At 33.6% G+C, this 17,252-nt stretch overlaps 1 protein-coding gene across 1 annotated transcript; it reads right to left on the bottom strand.

Moving 5' to 3' along the window:
• Nucleotides 1-6,811: 6,811 nt before the first annotated feature.
• Nucleotides 6,812-14,788, bottom strand: LOC107846911 (GABA transporter 1). The gene is made up of 7 exons (XM_016691184.2): nt 14,468-14,788; nt 11,660-11,890; nt 9,739-9,836; nt 9,151-9,337; nt 8,099-8,229; nt 7,724-7,957; nt 6,812-7,258 (listed from the first exon to the last, which is right to left on the bottom strand). Exons 1-7 carry the CDS (start codon nt 14,571-14,573, stop codon nt 6,878-6,880), a joined length of 1,368 nt encoding a protein of 455 aa, XP_016546670.1. The 5' UTR covers nt 14,574-14,788; the 3' UTR covers nt 6,812-6,877.
• Between the last annotated feature and the right edge of the window lie 2,464 nt (nt 14,789-17,252).

Below are 17,252 nucleotides of genomic sequence, written 5' to 3'. Positions count from 1 at the left end.
TTTTTTTTTAAAGCTCCATGGCTATTTTAATGGAGGAAACTGGAGATGATGGAATTTTCAAAGAGAAAGACGAATTTTTAAATAATTAAAAAAATAAATTACACCTGGCAGCTTATAATTGGTTATTTTAGTCAATTTTTATGAATTCATGCGTCCTATGCGTGTCTACAAGCATAGGCAAAAATTTGATCAAAATGGTCTAATGGTATATGTAATTTCATGGGATAATAGGTCGCCCGTATAGTTCAGGTGTCTTTTTGAAAAAGTCGAACAAATTGAGGGGTGACTTTATGTCTTTTCTCTTTCTTTTATTTATTTATTTCTATATTTATTTATTTATTTATTTGTGATTTTTTTTTTTTGAAAAGGTGGGGAAAATGCAATTACATTTGGTAGTGAGTTCACTTCGATTGTGGTTATCGTGGAGCTCGGAGAAGTAAGATATACTCCTCCTGTTTTAAAATATTTGTCACGTTTTAGTTTTAGAAAATTAATTCGATTAACTTTTAAAGGTTAAATTAAATCGGTTCAATATTTTAAATTAAAATATAGATATTTTGAAAAGGCATAATACATAAGTGCATCATTAATTTACTTGACTTCAACTGATATTTTTGCCCTCTAATTTTGAGTGTGTACAAGTAGGACACTTAAACTTGTAAAAAGTTGAACAAGTAGATACACGTATTCTACGTAGCATCTACATGGTAATCTCACGTGAATTGTCACGTAGATGTCACGTAGGATGCACGTGTCTGCTTGTTTGACTTTATACAAGTTTAAGTGCCTACTTGTACACATCCAAAGTTGGAGAACATAACAGCTGAAGCTAGGTTAAATGACATATTTATGTATTATATCTTTTGAATACTATCCGAAAAACATTATAAATGGCAATATGGAAAAAATATGTACTAAAATATTGATCAAAGTTCATATAATTTACAACAACAAACCCAGTATAATCCCACCAAGGGGGTCTGTGGAGGGTAAAATGTAAGCAGTCCATACCGCTACTTTCGAAGAAGTAGAGAGGCTGTTTCTGATAAACCCCCGACTCAAGATAATGAATGGTTAACAAGGTCATAGTAATACATGAACCAGAATGGGTGGTATAACCAAAATAAGGAATGAGAGATAATAAAAATAGAGCTAAGGGAGCCACGAAAATAAGAGCAGTATGAAATTTAAAAAACAGGAAATAAGAAACAAGAAAAGGTCACCCCATAGTATAAACCATACACTAACGGCTCCTACCACTGGACACAGTCGTAGGTTTACTAACCCGGCTATACCAGAGCTTCCTAACTACTAGTTACAACCCACACACGCACTAACCTTCTACCTTAATCCGCGACCTCTACACCTTCCTATCTAGGGTCATGTCCTCAGTAAGCTGTAACAGCCCCATGTCATGTCTAATCACTTCTCTCCAGTATTTCTTCGGCCTACCTCCATTTTTTCTGAAACCATCCCACGCTAGCCTCTCGCAACTACGAACTGGGGTATCCGTGCCCCTCCTCATCACATGCCCAAACCATCTCAGCCTACCTTCCTGCATCTTGTCCTCCACTGAAGCCACTCTCTCCTTCTCCCGGATAATCTCATTCTAAGTCTATCCCCTCTAGTAAGTCCACACATCCAATGCAACATTCTCATTTCCCTTACCTTCAATTTTTTACTGTGGGAGTTCTTGACTAACCAATACTCCGCACCATACAACATGGCCGGACGGACTACCACTCTGTAGAACTTGCCTTTAAGCTTTAAGGGCACCTTTTTATCACACAGCACTCCGAGGCGAGCCTCCATTTCATCCAACCTGCTCCAATACGTTTAGAGACATCCTCATCAATCTTGCCATTCCCCTAAATCATAGACCCAAGATACTTAAAACTATCCCTCTTACAAACATTCTGGGAATCCAACCTCAGCACCACTCCATCCTCCTGCTTCGAGTCACTAAACTTGTATTCCAAATACTCGGTGTTGGACCTACTCAACCTAAACCCCTTAGATTCGAGGGTTTGCCTCCAAACCTCTAATTTTTCATCCCCCTACGTCTCATCAATTAGCACTACATCATCTGCAAATAACATACACCAAGGCACCTCATCTTGAATCCTCCGCGTCAACACGTCCATCACAGTGCAAACAAAAACGGCTGAGGGTCGATCCCTGATGCAATCCTGTCCCAACTGAAAAATGATCTGAGTCTCCCTCACCGTCCTCACCTGAGTCTTCCCTCCATTGTACATGTCCTTAATAACTCTGATGTACGCCGTCTGGACCCCTTTCACCTCCAAGTATCTCCATAAAACCTCCCTCGAGACTTTGTCATAAGCCTTCTCCAGGTCGATGAACATCATGTGCAAATCTCTCTTTCTTTCCCTATATTTCTCCATCAATCTCCTCACCAGGTGGATTGCCTCTGTCGTCGAGCGACCAGGCATAAATCCAAACTGATTCTCCCAAATGGACACGACCCTCCTCAATTTCCGCTCAACCACCCTCTCCTAAATCTTCATAGTGTGACTCAACAACTTAATACCCCTATAGTTGTTGCAATTCTAAATGTCACCTTTGTTTTTATACAATGGAATCATCGTACTCCGTCTCCCAGCCTCAGGCATTTTCGCAGTCTTGAAAATGCTGTTAAACAAACTAGTCAACCAGCTCAAACTAGCTCCACCTGTAAACTTTCAAAAATCCACCGAAATTTCATCAGGCCCCGTCGCCCTGCCCCTCTGTATCCTACGAATAGTCTCTCTGACCTCCTCAACCTTAAAACGTCTACAGTAACCGAAATCTCGATTTTCCTCCAAGTGCTCCATCTCCCCTAGCTCGATGCTTCTGTACCCCTCCTTGTTCAATAAGCCATGAAAAGTTCATATAATTTGATTCTCGAAAAGTGAAGCATGACATGTATTACTAATTTATTATAATCTTTTACAAACAAGAATATATTTTGCAGGATCTTGTTGAAAAAGTTTGGTCATTGGGTAAAGAGAATTGTCCAAATGTGTGTATATTTACAGCCACAGGGACTATTTCCAAAGTTGATTTACTTGATGATATAAGTGGTGATATCACCTCACATGAGGCAAGTATCTTGTATGTTTTTTGATATATAGAAATATATTTTTCTAGAAAATAAGTGATTTTCGTATATTAAATTTCTAGTATTTGCTATCAAATTTAAAAAATATTATTTAGAAAAATATTTTTATATAATTCAAGTAAAAACTATGATGACGGAGAAAAGATGGGGCGGAGGTGGAAAAAAATCTAAGTGGCTTAGCAAATAGTACATACACATAATTTTCTTTTATGTATACATGCAATTTTTCATCGAAAGAATGTTAATTGTGTCCATATGAATAAATACATTGGTATATATATCAGGAACTATTCTTACGTAAGGCGAAATTGTTAGAAAATTCTCATGTACGGTAGTATATATAGGTGCACGTTGACTCAATAATGATTCCACTACTTTCACGGCTATGTATGCATCCTTCTGATGAATAAAGTTAGCGCATTTCGCTTATCAACAGTGCAGGAGGAGATGAGGGTTTTGGGGGTGGGTGGGGAAGGTGTTGCGAGGGTGAAGACGGAGGTGGAACAAGGAAGTGAACATAGAATGATACTCCCTCCGTCCCATTTTATATGTCTGTCATTTCACCAAGCACGGAGTTTAAGAAATAAGGGAAGACTTGATAATATTTACCAAATTGTTCTTTATAAAAATATGTGCTACTATTTTTTTTTTTTTTTTAATTAAGTGGGTCCAATAAGGGTAAAAGTGTAATTGTGTTTTAAAATATTTATCAAATAAGGAAACATGACATTTTTTTTGGGACAGACTAAAAAAAAAAATGATGACATATAAAATGGGACGGAGAGAGTACTTATATAACTCGTTTTTTTAAACGAGATCCACTACTTCATCTTTCGTGCAACTGTCGTACAATTATCGTGCAATATAATAATTATATAACTCTTTTTCGCTACAATATATTAGTTGATTCATCTACTTTAATATTATACGTGAAAGGTTCAAATGTATCTCCTCTTTGTATGCATATTACAAATGAAAAAGGAATTGTATCAACAGGCATTGTTTATGGTCAAGCAATTGCTAATGGAAAAATCCAAGTAAGTAGCCTCATTTTAAAATATTTTTTTAAAAAGAAAAAATTATTTATTTTATAAAGTTGAGGTGTTTTCGTCAAAAATTATGTAGGTGATCGATCATGATTCCAAATATTTTTTACTTTATTTGAAATTTATGAAGTTTGAGTTGAAAATTGTGTTTGGTTTTACTTTTTATAAAGAATATCTGAAATAATGTTCATGCTTAAATATACTTAAATACAACATTAAAAGTAGAGGCGAAGCCAGAATTTTAGATCTGTGGGTTCAGAATTTTAAGACAGAGTGAAAAACAAGAACACTAGTGTTGCTAGTGGGGTTCAAACCCACATCCCTGGGGTGAATGACATTTTACTCTCACCTCTTCTTCGCTATACAAGCGTCCCATGTTTATATGTGGGTTCGTAACTATATATTTTATATATTATTTCTGAATTTTATAGTATAAATACAGGGTCTACGTAAAAGTTACTGGGTTCAACCGAACCCCCAAATACCCTCTAGCTCCGCCTCTGATTAAAAGTGAAAAGTGAGATGAAATGCAACTTCAAGTTGAATTTTGAATTTTCATGACCAAATATCGATAGTAGAAAAAAGTGAGTAATTTTTATGGTCAAGCTAATTATACCAAAGCTTTGATTTCTTTTTTAGGTTGTTGCTGGTACATTCTGTGGAAAAGGTACAAAAAGGAAGAACAAGAACAAGAACAAGACAACCAAACTATCAGAGTCTCAGTGCGGACTGCAAGAGTTATGTCAAATTGAGACAAACTTTGAATTCTAGATATAACTTCAAAATAACAAAGATCGAGATCGACTAGCTACCGAATTCTATCATTCTCCTACTATAAACAAACATATATGGTTCTTTTTTTTTTTTAAAGACATTTGCGAATATTCAATATGTTTTGACATCAAAACTATCTTTTCTACAATTAGTAAATTTATCTTTTCTATAAGTTTTTGACATAGAATTCAAGACTTCATTTCTTGTGTGATTATCGTGCGACTCTCGTGCAGTACTTTATAGGACATGACACAAGTTTGTCGATATCTCAGTGTGGACCACAAGAGTTATGTCAAATCGAGACAAACTCTGAATTCTAGATATGACTTCAAAAATAACAAAGGTCGAGATCAACTAACTACTGAATAATTCTATGATGCTCGTACCATAAACAGTATTGCAAACATATATGGTTCGTTTTCTTAAGACATTTGTGAATAATCAATGTGTTTTGGCATCAAAACTATCTTTTTTACTAATAAATTTACCTTTTTTACAAGTTTTTGACATAGAATTCAGTATTTCATTTTTTGTGCGATTGTCGTGCAACTCTCGTGCAGTACTTTATAAGACATAACACAAGTTTATCGATATCTCTATGTCAAAATTAATGACAACAATTATAGTTGATACTCCTAAGTCCTAACAATCATTTGTAATTTAAATTTAAAGTGAAATATGATAATCAGTGCTTATAAATTCGCCAAGTAGATATTTACTTTTCAAAATGACTACATTTATTAAGCATAAATAATTAATTTCTTATTTAGGAGGGTTGTTTAAAACCAGGATTTCATGCTTTATAAGACATGACACAAGTTTGACGATATCCCCATTTCAAAATTAATGACACCAATTATAGTTTATACTCTAACAAGTATTTATAAATTAAATTTAAAGCGTAATTCAGAAATCAATGATTATAAATTCTCTATTCTCGTTGGGATTGAATATAAATCAAAAAATTAATAGATTGTAGTAATTCACCAACCTCTGTGACTAACGTAGAATACAACTTCAAGTAGGTCAATTCACCGGAAGGATCACTCTCCCAATTCGATATTTTTTTGGGGAAGTTCATCCTATTCCTCTTCACGTCCTTCATAAAAAAAGTAGGTTCGCTTTCTGAATTCTCTACCAAAAACTTATAGAAAAGGTAAATCTACTTGTAGAAAAGGTAATGCCAAATAGAGCCAAATCCAAACAAAATTATCAGAATCTCGGTGCGGACTGCAAGAGCAGTGATAAATCGAGACAAACCCAACAAAATTATCAGAATCTCAGTGCGGGCCACAGGAGCAGTGCCACATAGAGACAAACCCAACAAAATTATCAGAATCTCAGTGTGGGTAGCAAGAGCAGTGCCAAATCGAGACAAACCCAACAGAATTATCAGAATCTCAGTGTGGACTGCAAGAGTAGTGCCAAATTGAGACAACCCCAACAAAATGATCAGAATCTCAGTGTGGACCGCAAGAGTAGTGCCAAATCGAGACAACCCCAACAAAATGATCAGAATCTCAGTGCGAACCGCAAGAGTAGTGCCAAATCGAGAAAACCCTAAAGAACTATCTGAATCTCAGTGCGGCCCGCAAGAACAGTGCCAGATCAAAGACAAACTCGGAATATTAGATAAAAAAGGGCAGCCCGGTGCACTAAAGCTACCGCTATGCGCGGTTTCCGGGGAAGGACCCCACCACAAGGGTGTATTGTACGCAATCTTACCTTGCATTTCTGCCAGAGGCTGTTTCCAATGCTTGAACCCGTGACCTCCCGATCACATGGCAGCAACTTTATCAGTTACTCCAAGGCTCCCTTCAAAACTCTGAATATTAGATATGACTTCAAAATAACAGGGATCAAGATCGACTAGATACTGAATTCGGGCGTGCTTCGTACCATAAACTATATTTCAAACATATAACATTTTATTGTCTTAGACATTTGCGAATAATCGATATGTTTTGGCATCAAGACTAATTTGTCTAACAGCAGCAACTGCTGCTATGACTCCTAACACTGAAAAAAACACTACTATTCCCATATTGAGCCAAAAAATTGGCCTTTTCTTTGATGGTTTGAATGTCAAGTTGAAGAATATCATAGGCAACACAAAGTCAAGTGGCAAGAAACCAAATGCCCCGATAACTGCGTTGATGTCTCCGAAAAATGGAAGCATTGCTGCGATTGTAGTCGATATGATGACTGAAATTGATCGCGATATTAAGCGCGGGATCACATTTCGGGTGGAGAATTCAGTGCTTTTGGCATCTGCAAATGTTCTTTCTAGTACTTCATTTGTGGGTTGCAAGTATACCTGCACACATTGGTGTATACACAATGTATATAAGTGTATAATTGATGTATACTATATAGGTATTGATTATAAAGAAGATTATACTGGCTAAATTTTGTAAACATAAAGACTAGCGCGATTTAGCTACTTTTTTCGTCATGTCTTTGAAAAATAGCCATATAATATGGAGTTTTAATTTCACATGTATAACTCTTGAACATACATTCACCTGTGAAATTTAAAACTTCACAATAATGACTATTTTTCAATTATAGAGACCGAAAGGTGGTTATTTGTGAATTTTCCTTTCTAAGATTCAAACTATTTAAACTTTGAACAACATTTTAAAATGTAGCTTTTCATCATATTGATATGAAGAAAATTGCAATTTATAATATTTTTTGTATAATTTTTGAATATTAGTTAAACTGACTTACGAAAAGTGAAACGTGACGAGTAAAAAGGAACGAAGAGAGTATAACATACCACAGCAACAGCAGACAATTGGAGAATGGTGAAGAGATTGGTTATAAAGATAAATGACTTTGGGACTAAATTGTGGCCATTTTGTGTAAAGTTGCTGAGTATAAGGCCCTCAGCTTGGTTCCCAAAGGCCCAATATCCCGAAACGGCCACACTGAAAAAGGTCGTTGAAAGTATTGCATAACAAACGCAAAGCCCTTTGAACATCTTTCCTTTCACCGGGGGCGCTATCGTTGCCTGTCATAATCATAGTAAAATCGTTAAATTTCATTTATTAAAATATAATTCGTCAAACTCGTTTAGATTTAGTACATGTTTAGCTAAATCTGTTCCAACAAATTCATGTTTCCAATAAATTCTTACAGTGACAGAACTAACCTGAATTTCAGGAATTATGCCATTTCCAAATGTGGTGGCAATAATAGCTATTGCATTAAAAACTCCGAAAATTCGAGTTTCCTTATTGTTGCTAATCGAATAATCTTTCTCAGGTCCTTTGGATGAATTTCCTGGCAAAAATATATAACGAAACGTTGTTATAGAACATATAATATAGTCATAATACATAAGAATGTCCTTTAACCTGGTCTCACCTGGCATCCATGCGCTCGAACTTTGAGTGTGCAAAAGTAGACAATTAGACGTGTATAAAGTTGAACATAGCGGTGGAACTACCTTTGCTCCAGGGGTTCATCCGAACCTCCTTTGACGTAAAATTATACTGTTTTTACATGGTTAAAAATATTTTTTATACATATATAGTAGAAGTTAAACTCCCTTTGATTAGTTCGTATATTTACTTTTGAACCCCTCAATGAAAAATCCTGGCTCTGCCACTGGTTGAACAAGTTGACACACGCGTCCTACACGAATTGCCACATAGATGCCACGTAGGACGAATGAGTCAAATTGTTCAACTTTATACAAATTCAAGTGTCTACTTATGCATGCCCAAAGTTGGGAGCATACATGCCAGCTGAAGCCAAGTAAACTGGCACATTTATGTCTTATGCCTATAATAACATGAAAAATCTGTTCTAAAATTTTGATCTGTTTATAGTGAAGTATGATTACAGAAAACGATTGTTATAGAAAAATCTGACTATATATATTTTTGCAAGAGAAATTAGACGTGACATCCATGTCCTCGAACTTTGGGGTGAACAAGCATATAATTAAACGTGCATAAAGTTGAACAAGGTGACACACACGTCTGATGCAGCATCTACTTGGCATCTACATGACAATCTCACACGAATTGCCACATGGATGCCACGTAGGATGCATATATCTAATTGTTCAACTTTATATAAGTTCAGTATGTAAAAAAAAAAATTTATCCGTTTATAATGAAATATGATTACAGAAAATGATTGTTATAGAAAAATATGACGATATATATATTTTTGCAAGAGAAATTAATTAAGTACCTATGTAAATGGAACCAGCAGTGGCACAAGCACTATAAGCAAGGCAAAGTAGAAGAGAAACTAAGTTGATGTGCCTAAGTGAATGAAATGATGGCATTTGAGCTAAAATCAACATTAGTCCACCAAATATAACTACAAATTCATATAGCTTCATAGCTCCATTTGGGTTTAATAGCAAATAAATTGCCTGCCAAAAAGAAAAAAAGGTAAAAGCTTAGGTAAGAAGTTCATTTTTATATTCTTTCTGAGTTATAAGTTATAGAATAAAATATCTTGGAAATATGCTCTGTTTTCATCCTGAATTATACGCGAAATTGTTGAGACATATCTGAACTTTAGGAGGGTCCTATTACCCCAGACTAATTAAAATCGTATTTTCGGCAATCTTAGTGCCTGCGTGGCATATCAGTGAATTCGTTTTAATTCACGTAGGCACTAAGGTTGCCAAAAATATAGTTTTAATTAGTCCAGGGGAGTAATAGGACTCCTTTTAAGTTGTAGTGTGTCTCAGCAATTTCGTTTTCGGGACAAAAACAGTGCATTTTAAAAAAAAAAGAAAAGTTTTTCTTTCTTTAATCAAGAACTCACCTTCAAACATTGTCCTCCCAAAAGAGTGGAGCCTATTACTGCACCATAGCATACCATAAATTGAATTGGTCCAACATAATATTTACCCCACCTTGGTCCTGTGAAAATTCATGAGATTTGACTATTGGGTATATATGAAATTAATGCCAATAAATAAATATGTACAAGTTACATTACAATCAAGTGGCAAATATGGTCCCAATAATAATTACATGAAAAGAGAAAAATAAATGATATATAGTTTGGCTAATGAAAAAAATTGTGCTAAAAATTAAAATCACTGACTTTGGCTATCCTAGTTAAACATTGTTCTACTTTAAAGGATTTAAATTATATATGATAAACAATATAAATCTCGACAGTTTGAAGTTTAATTATAAAAAACTTTGATATTTTGCATAATTATTAAAAATCTCAATTTTGGATCTGTCGAAATACATAATGAGCTTTTGATTCGTTCAGTGAAGATACATTTTTTTCATTGTAAAGATACATAATTAGCTCCCAGTGTATTTTTTCTGATTCTGAGTCTGTTATGATACATAATACATCCAACAAAGGTACATTTTTTCTTTTGTAAAGATACATAATTATCTCTCAATACAATTTTTCAATTTTGAATCTGTCGAGATATATAATTAGCTCCCGATACATCCAACGAAGATACATAATTACTTAAAATTTTTGTAATTACTTTATGAGGGTGAAAATTTGTGTAAACATGATAAGTTAAGGTGTATATTTATGTTATTTTTCCAATTATATACACGGATAATATATACTTAAGGGTGGTCAAGTTGGTTGAGCAAGGTGATCTTCCCAACAGGGGATGATATATAGATTCGAAATCTTCTATATACTTTTTTGGTCGAGCTCGTAGCACAAGACTTGTGGAGTGCGGTTTACTTCTTTAGTATGGTTTGGAGGGTTTTGTCTTCTGAGCACTCGAAGAATAGCAGCTACGAGTTTTCTATTCAAAATTATGTTATATTATATAAACATCGATAATATGACTTATATATATTATAGCAAGCTATTTGTCTTATTTTTCGAGTTAATATTTCACTTGTTATGTCAACAATAATAACGACCACAACAATATACCCAGTGTATTCCCATAAATTGGAGTCTGGGAGTGTAAAGTGTACGCTGTCCATACCACTACTTCAGATGAAGTAGAGACGCATGTATGTATCGTTATATCAACAACATACCCAGTGTATTTTCACAAATTGCGGTCTGAGGAAGGTAAAGTGTACGCAGTCCATACCACTATATCAGATGAAGTAGAGAGGCATGCATGTATTGTTATGTCAACAACAACAACAACATAGCTAGTATACTCCCACAAAGTGAGGTGTAGGGAAGGTAAAGTGTACGGAATTCATACAACTACCTCAGATGAAGTAGAGAGACATGTATGTAGCGTTATGTCAACAACAACAATAGTAACAACAACATACCCAGTATATTTTCACAAAGTGGGGTCTGGAGAGGGTAAAGTGTATGCAATTCATACCACTACCTCAGATGAAGTAGAGAGACATGTATGTAGCGTTATGTCAACAACAACAACAACAACAACAGTGACAACAATATAACCAGTATATTTTCACAAAGTGGGGTCTGGAGAGGGTAAAGTGTACGGAATTCATATAACTACCTCAGATAAAGTAGAAAGGCATGCATGTATCGTTATGTCAGTAACAACAACAACAGACCCAGTGTATTTCCACAAAGTGGGGTCTGAGGAGGATAAAGTGTACGCAATTCATACCGCTACCTCAGATGAAGTGGAAAAGCATGCATGTATCGTTATGTCAGTAACAACAACAACATACTCAGTGTATTCCCACAAAGTGGGGTCTGGGGAGGATAAAGTGTATCCAATCCATACCACTACCTCAGATGATGTACGTACCTAAAATGTCGTTGGCCATATCGCGAAAGCGGAGATGGCGGAGACCTAGGTGAGCATGGTGTTCGAGGACCATTGACAAGAGGTTATATGAATAAAATGTGACAAGAGCTCCAATCACCAAACATAGAATACCACCATACCATCCAAGTGAAGCAAAGGCAAATGGAAGACTTAACAATGGTGGAGCTACAATTGAAGTTGTCAAATGGTAACCACAATGCACCCATGATCCTACAAAAATTTAAAAAATATATATATAAAAAATAAATATATAAATAAATCAAGAGAGAATTTAACATATAATATATACACATAATAACGTATCTATAAGGTAGAATTTTCTTAAAACGTCATGTCAACTGGCACCCCTGAAACAAGAAAGTAAGGCGTCTGAAAATGCGATTATAAACAAGTCACGAAATTTACATAGCTATAAAACTTCCGAAAATTATAAATTTACCTATAAATGATTTTTGAAAATCAAATAAAAATAGCAAAAGTTTGGCACATTCAGTTATATATTATTGAAAAACACCTCTATCTATTTTCCCATCTATAGTCAAGGGACTACTGCTCATAAATCATAACTACTAACTATCCATCTAGTTTACGTAACTATAAAGTCATATTATTAAAAATAGAGAAAAATAAAATGAAAAAATAAATCTACATTACTTTAATTAAATATAAAATTATATGTATATTCTTTTTTGAAACTGAATAAAAAATAATATCGCAATAGTATAAAGTCTAACTAGTGGACTTCAAACTAATTATTTGGAGTAATTTGGTTAGGCAGTCAACATTGACGGTAGCCTTAGCCATGCATGACAATCATTTTTATTTTTATTTTATTTTATTAAAAGGACAAAAAAACTAAAGAAGAAGAAAACAGAAAAAGTGGTTTAAAATTTGACTGATATACATATTCGACATTTTAATAATATTTGGACTTTTCTGATAAAAAAATAAAGTTTGACGAATTAAAAGAAGAAAATCTATATCTGAAAAGAGAAGGTCGTCGCGCATTAGCATTCACGCAAGAAAAGGGATAGTGTGCTAAGATGCAGCAACTTTAGCGCAAGCTATTACGTCTTTGCTAACAAAAATAAATCACGAAGCAAGCAAGCAGACAGCTGGATGGAACTAGTCATGACAATCATCAGCTGTCTGCTAATCGGCTGCAGTCATGACAACCGTCATCTGTCTGCTAATCGGTTCTTCTATATAGTAGTAATTTTCCTATCTATAGTCAAGGCAAGGTCTTCCAAGGAGGCTTAGTTTAAATTTGCTCCCCTACGCGGGATGATATCATGTATTTCCCTTTTCCCTCATTTTGTATCCCCATTTAATTTATTAATGAAGTTTGTATAATATTTTGGGGGTAATGAAACGTCTTACAATCGGCATATATATATATATCCTTCAAACGTTGGGCTTACCTTTGGCTTAAAAGGTCCTAAGTATGTAAGGATACGTTAAAAATTGTTTTCGGACCTGCCTATCAAGTATCTCCACGAAAATCTCCTCATACGACAAGTTATCTTTAACCCGAATACTCTTTAAGGGAACTACTAAGGACGAATCTTCAATGCAATTCTTAAACATCGAAACATGGAATACTGGGTGAACCGGACTGCTGCTCATAAGTCATAACTCCTAGCTATATATCTAGTTTACGTAACTCTAAAGTCATATTATTAAAAATAAAATGAAAAACTAAACCTACATTAATTTAATTAAATATAAAATTATATGAATATTCTTTTCGAAACTGAATAAAAAATAATACCCTATAAAATTGAATAGAGTAAAGTCTAACTAGTGGACTTTAACGCAGCTATTACCTCTTTGCTAATGAGAATAAAATAATTATAAGACGTTAGAAAGAAAACATTTATAAAAAATTATCTGCGTTAGAAAAAAAATACTTATGAAAAATTATCTGCATTAGAAAAATTTATTTTATATTTCTATATTGTGTATCCCAACAAAATAATAGTATATCAGTAATCATGTCATAGAAAAGGACACGTTTGATTAAAATAAATAATAAATAAATATAGAAATTTATTACTATATTTTTTTTTCTTTGACCATCAAAATTGAATTAAAGTTTCAACGCATTAATTAATTAATTAATGATAAATAGTTGACTAAATACAGTACATGCGATATAGAATCTAAATGAGTGACGAAATCAACCCACTCCAAAAATATGAAAGTACTGATCACTTATTAGCTCTATCAATCTTTCATTGTGATGGAGTTTTAAATTTTATATGTAATTTATCTCGTTACAACCTCGATAGTTAACAATAACGTATCCAGTGAATTTCCACATAGTAGGATTTTGATAGGGTAAAATGTACCTCAAATGAAGTAGAAAGGTTATTTCCGATAGACTCTCGGCTCAGGACAAAAGAGACAGTAGACAAAGTCGTCATAAAATATGAAACAAGATGAAATAAGACACCCATAGCGTAGTACTATAATATACTATCTAACCGAAAACACACACCTCACCAAACCCTCCTAACCAGAAAACTCCAACCTACGAGCAGAGCCCTACGATTACTAGCATGGCTACACAAAGCACTCCTGTCTACTGGCTACGACTCATCCACACGCACTAGCCCTCTAACCTTGATAGTTGATAATAGGAAAGAACATACAACAAGAGAAAGGGAGATCAAAGATAACGAAAACTAAGTATATTTCCGCAAAGTGGGGTCTTAAGAAGGTAGAGTATACGCAGTTCGTTTCATACGGACTCAGATATATTCAACAAAGAATAAAGATACATACCTTTGGATTTAAGAACAAAGAGGGCACCAGCATCAAGCTCCTTTTCATGATCATGAGATGAAAGACTTGCAATATTATTAACATCATGATCAAATACTGTTCCCATCTTCTTATCTAATAGTATATAGTTTGTATATTTTAACTATATATTTTGTATAAATATGTATTTATTTATGTATGTATATGACTATATATATGTATATATATATATGTTTGTGTATTTGTTGAGGTTTAATGGAGTGGAGATGATATGAGGAAGATGATGATGATGAAGCAAATTATTACAGTATGGAAGTTTATATATATATATATATATCGAGAGAGAGAGAGAGAGATAATAGATATCTAGCAACTATCTACCAACCCACCTAGCCACTTGTTTCCAATAATAAGCTGCTCTTTTTTAAAAAAAAAATAAATTTGGGGATGGGGTAGGGGTTGGGCGTGGGGGTGGGTGGTTGTGTTTTAAATTTTTATATAACAATGGTTTTCAGATCAACGTGTGTATATCTTGAATATTTTATTATGTGTTTGTTGTTTTTTGTCAGCATGATTAGCGAGTAACTATGTTCATTAAGATTACGCATATAAAAGAAATTAACTAGTATTTTGATCTCGATTGAATTGGGGGGGGGGGGGGGGGGGTGTTCTTTATTTTTGTATAACAAAGGTTTTTTGATCAACGTGATGAGTATATCTTGACTATTCTATCATGTGTTTGTTGTTTTCTGTTAGCGTGATCGGCGAGTAATTACCTTCATTAAGACTACGTATATAAAAAGAAGGGAAATTGACTAGTGTTTAGATCTCGGTTGAATTTGAACTCAAATCAATCTCCTACTATTTTCCTCCCACTTTATTGATCATTATGTCATCACACCTCGACCAGAATTGATCAAGGTGGAGTCTTAAATTTTTGTTTTTCTTTTCAATAAATATATATTTACTATAATTTTTACCCCTAGTCTTACCAATAATGATTAGTAACATCGTTATGCATAATTTTGTTCTGAAGTATAATATTTTTGGAATTTTAAATTTCTTGAATATTTTTATTAAAAATTTTGACTCCACTGCTGCTAACTAGACCAATATCAAAACAACTACTTTAGCATTTTTTATTTTGTGAAAATTGGAATCCTATAATATAAATGTGGGCTAATTTATACATAGGCCTATAAAGTTGTGCACTACTTGACTTTTTCTTTTTTTTTTTTATTCGATGTCCGATACTCGCATTGAATCTCGATTAATTTAGATTCGCATCGGGTAGGGCCCCATTCGGGGGGTAGTGCTCCCAACAGAGTTTTCTCTGTGCCCAGGATCAAACCCTCGACCTCTGGTTAAGGATGGAGCAGCCCCATTCACTGCACCACAAGCCATGTTGGTTACTTTGACTTTGATATATTAGTTAAGCTTAATTTTAAGTAAACATTTTAATATTAGTAAATATGTATTAATTGAATATTCCATACTGATATGACACACATTTAAAAGTGCAATTGTTTTTGATTAGTTATATATATATTTTAAATTTTAAACTTAATTATTATTTTGAGCCCCATATGACATATCATTATTTCATCTAAAAATTATACAAATACACAACTTATGTTTCAAATATTATAAAAAATCCCAACTCCCTAAACATATTACAAAAATCTCAACATGTACACAGAATGCTATGTATATGTCGGCTATGTTATGTATGTTAATAGGAAGAGAGAGTAAAGTAATTAAAAAAGCGGGAGAGAGTGTAATTACTTTCAAAAGAGTTGGTATTTATGTTATTTATACTTATTTCATTCGTCCTTTTGTAACATTATTCGAGCATTTTAAAAAAAATAATAATAATAAATTGATTGTCATTTTTTGATCATTAGATATAAGTTTAATTAAAAATATTAAGGAGCTATCAATAATTTAAGGCGTAAATCAATTTGAACATGAGAATTAAATTTTTATGCAACTTCCTTTAATTATTTATTTATAGAAATTCGAAAGTGTTGTTTTATGAATTTGTATATACAAGTTTATAGTTAATTCTCTACTTGTTATGTACTCCCTCTCTCCCTTTATACTTACTCGAGAATCAATTTGACTAATTTTTTATTAGATAAATTGAATTAAAATAACAAATATTTAAAATTTAAGTTTTCAATAATTATATAAAATATATTATAATTTGCAATTCTTTCTTATGCTAATACGATGAAAAAAAATATATCTTAAAATATTAATTAAGATTCACATAATTTAACTTTAAAAAAGTGAAATATGTCAAGTAAAAAGGAATCGAGTGAGAGAGTAATAGCATTATATGTAAATTACTTGAAGGAACGTTTAATTGCTTCTCTCTTGACCCAATTTTTACTTACCAAAATTGTTCAAATTTGGACGTGTTGGGCAGTGGCGGAATCAGAATTTTTATTGAGAAGGTTCAGAAGTAAATATACGGACTAGTCGAAGGGGGGTCAACATCTACTATATATACCTAAAAAAATTGATCATGTAAAAATAGTATATAATTTTTCGACGAAGGGAGTTTAGATGAACCCCTTGAATTCAATGTGGCTCCGCCACTGTGTTGGGCAGATTGAGCAGGTTAAAGCCAGAATTATCACGACTAAGTAAATCTGAGTTAAACTCTTACATGCATAAATAACGAAAAATTTTCCTCGGATACATCTGCTTAATTTTACACGAATACATCACATTATTCTGGATGCATCACTTAATTTACGCGAATACATCACATTCTTTCGCATACATCACTTAATTTTAC

The sequence above is a fragment of the Capsicum annuum genome, chromosome 11 (assembly GCF_002878395.1).
Source record: "Capsicum annuum cultivar UCD-10X-F1 chromosome 11, UCD10Xv1.1, whole genome shotgun sequence".
Lineage (NCBI taxonomy): Eukaryota > Viridiplantae > Streptophyta > Magnoliopsida > Solanales > Solanaceae > Capsicum > Capsicum annuum.
This window is presented reverse-complemented; position numbering and strand designations above follow the sequence as displayed.

What these genes read in the sequence shown, in the direction of transcription:
- LOC107846911 (XM_016691184.2), bottom strand. Translation starts at nt 14,573, where the DNA reads ATGGGAACAGTATTTGATCATGATGTTAATAATATTGCAAGTCTTTCA. An exon ending in TGCTGGTTCCATTTACATAG is followed by an intron (nt 8,230 to 9,150) that starts GTACTTAATTAA and finishes TATTTTTGCCAG; the next exon opens with GAAATTCATCCAAAGGACCT. An exon ending in GCATAATTCCTGAAATTCAG is followed by an intron (nt 7,958 to 8,098) that starts GTTAGTTCTGTC and finishes TGATTATGACAG; the next exon opens with GCAACGATAGCGCCCCCGGT.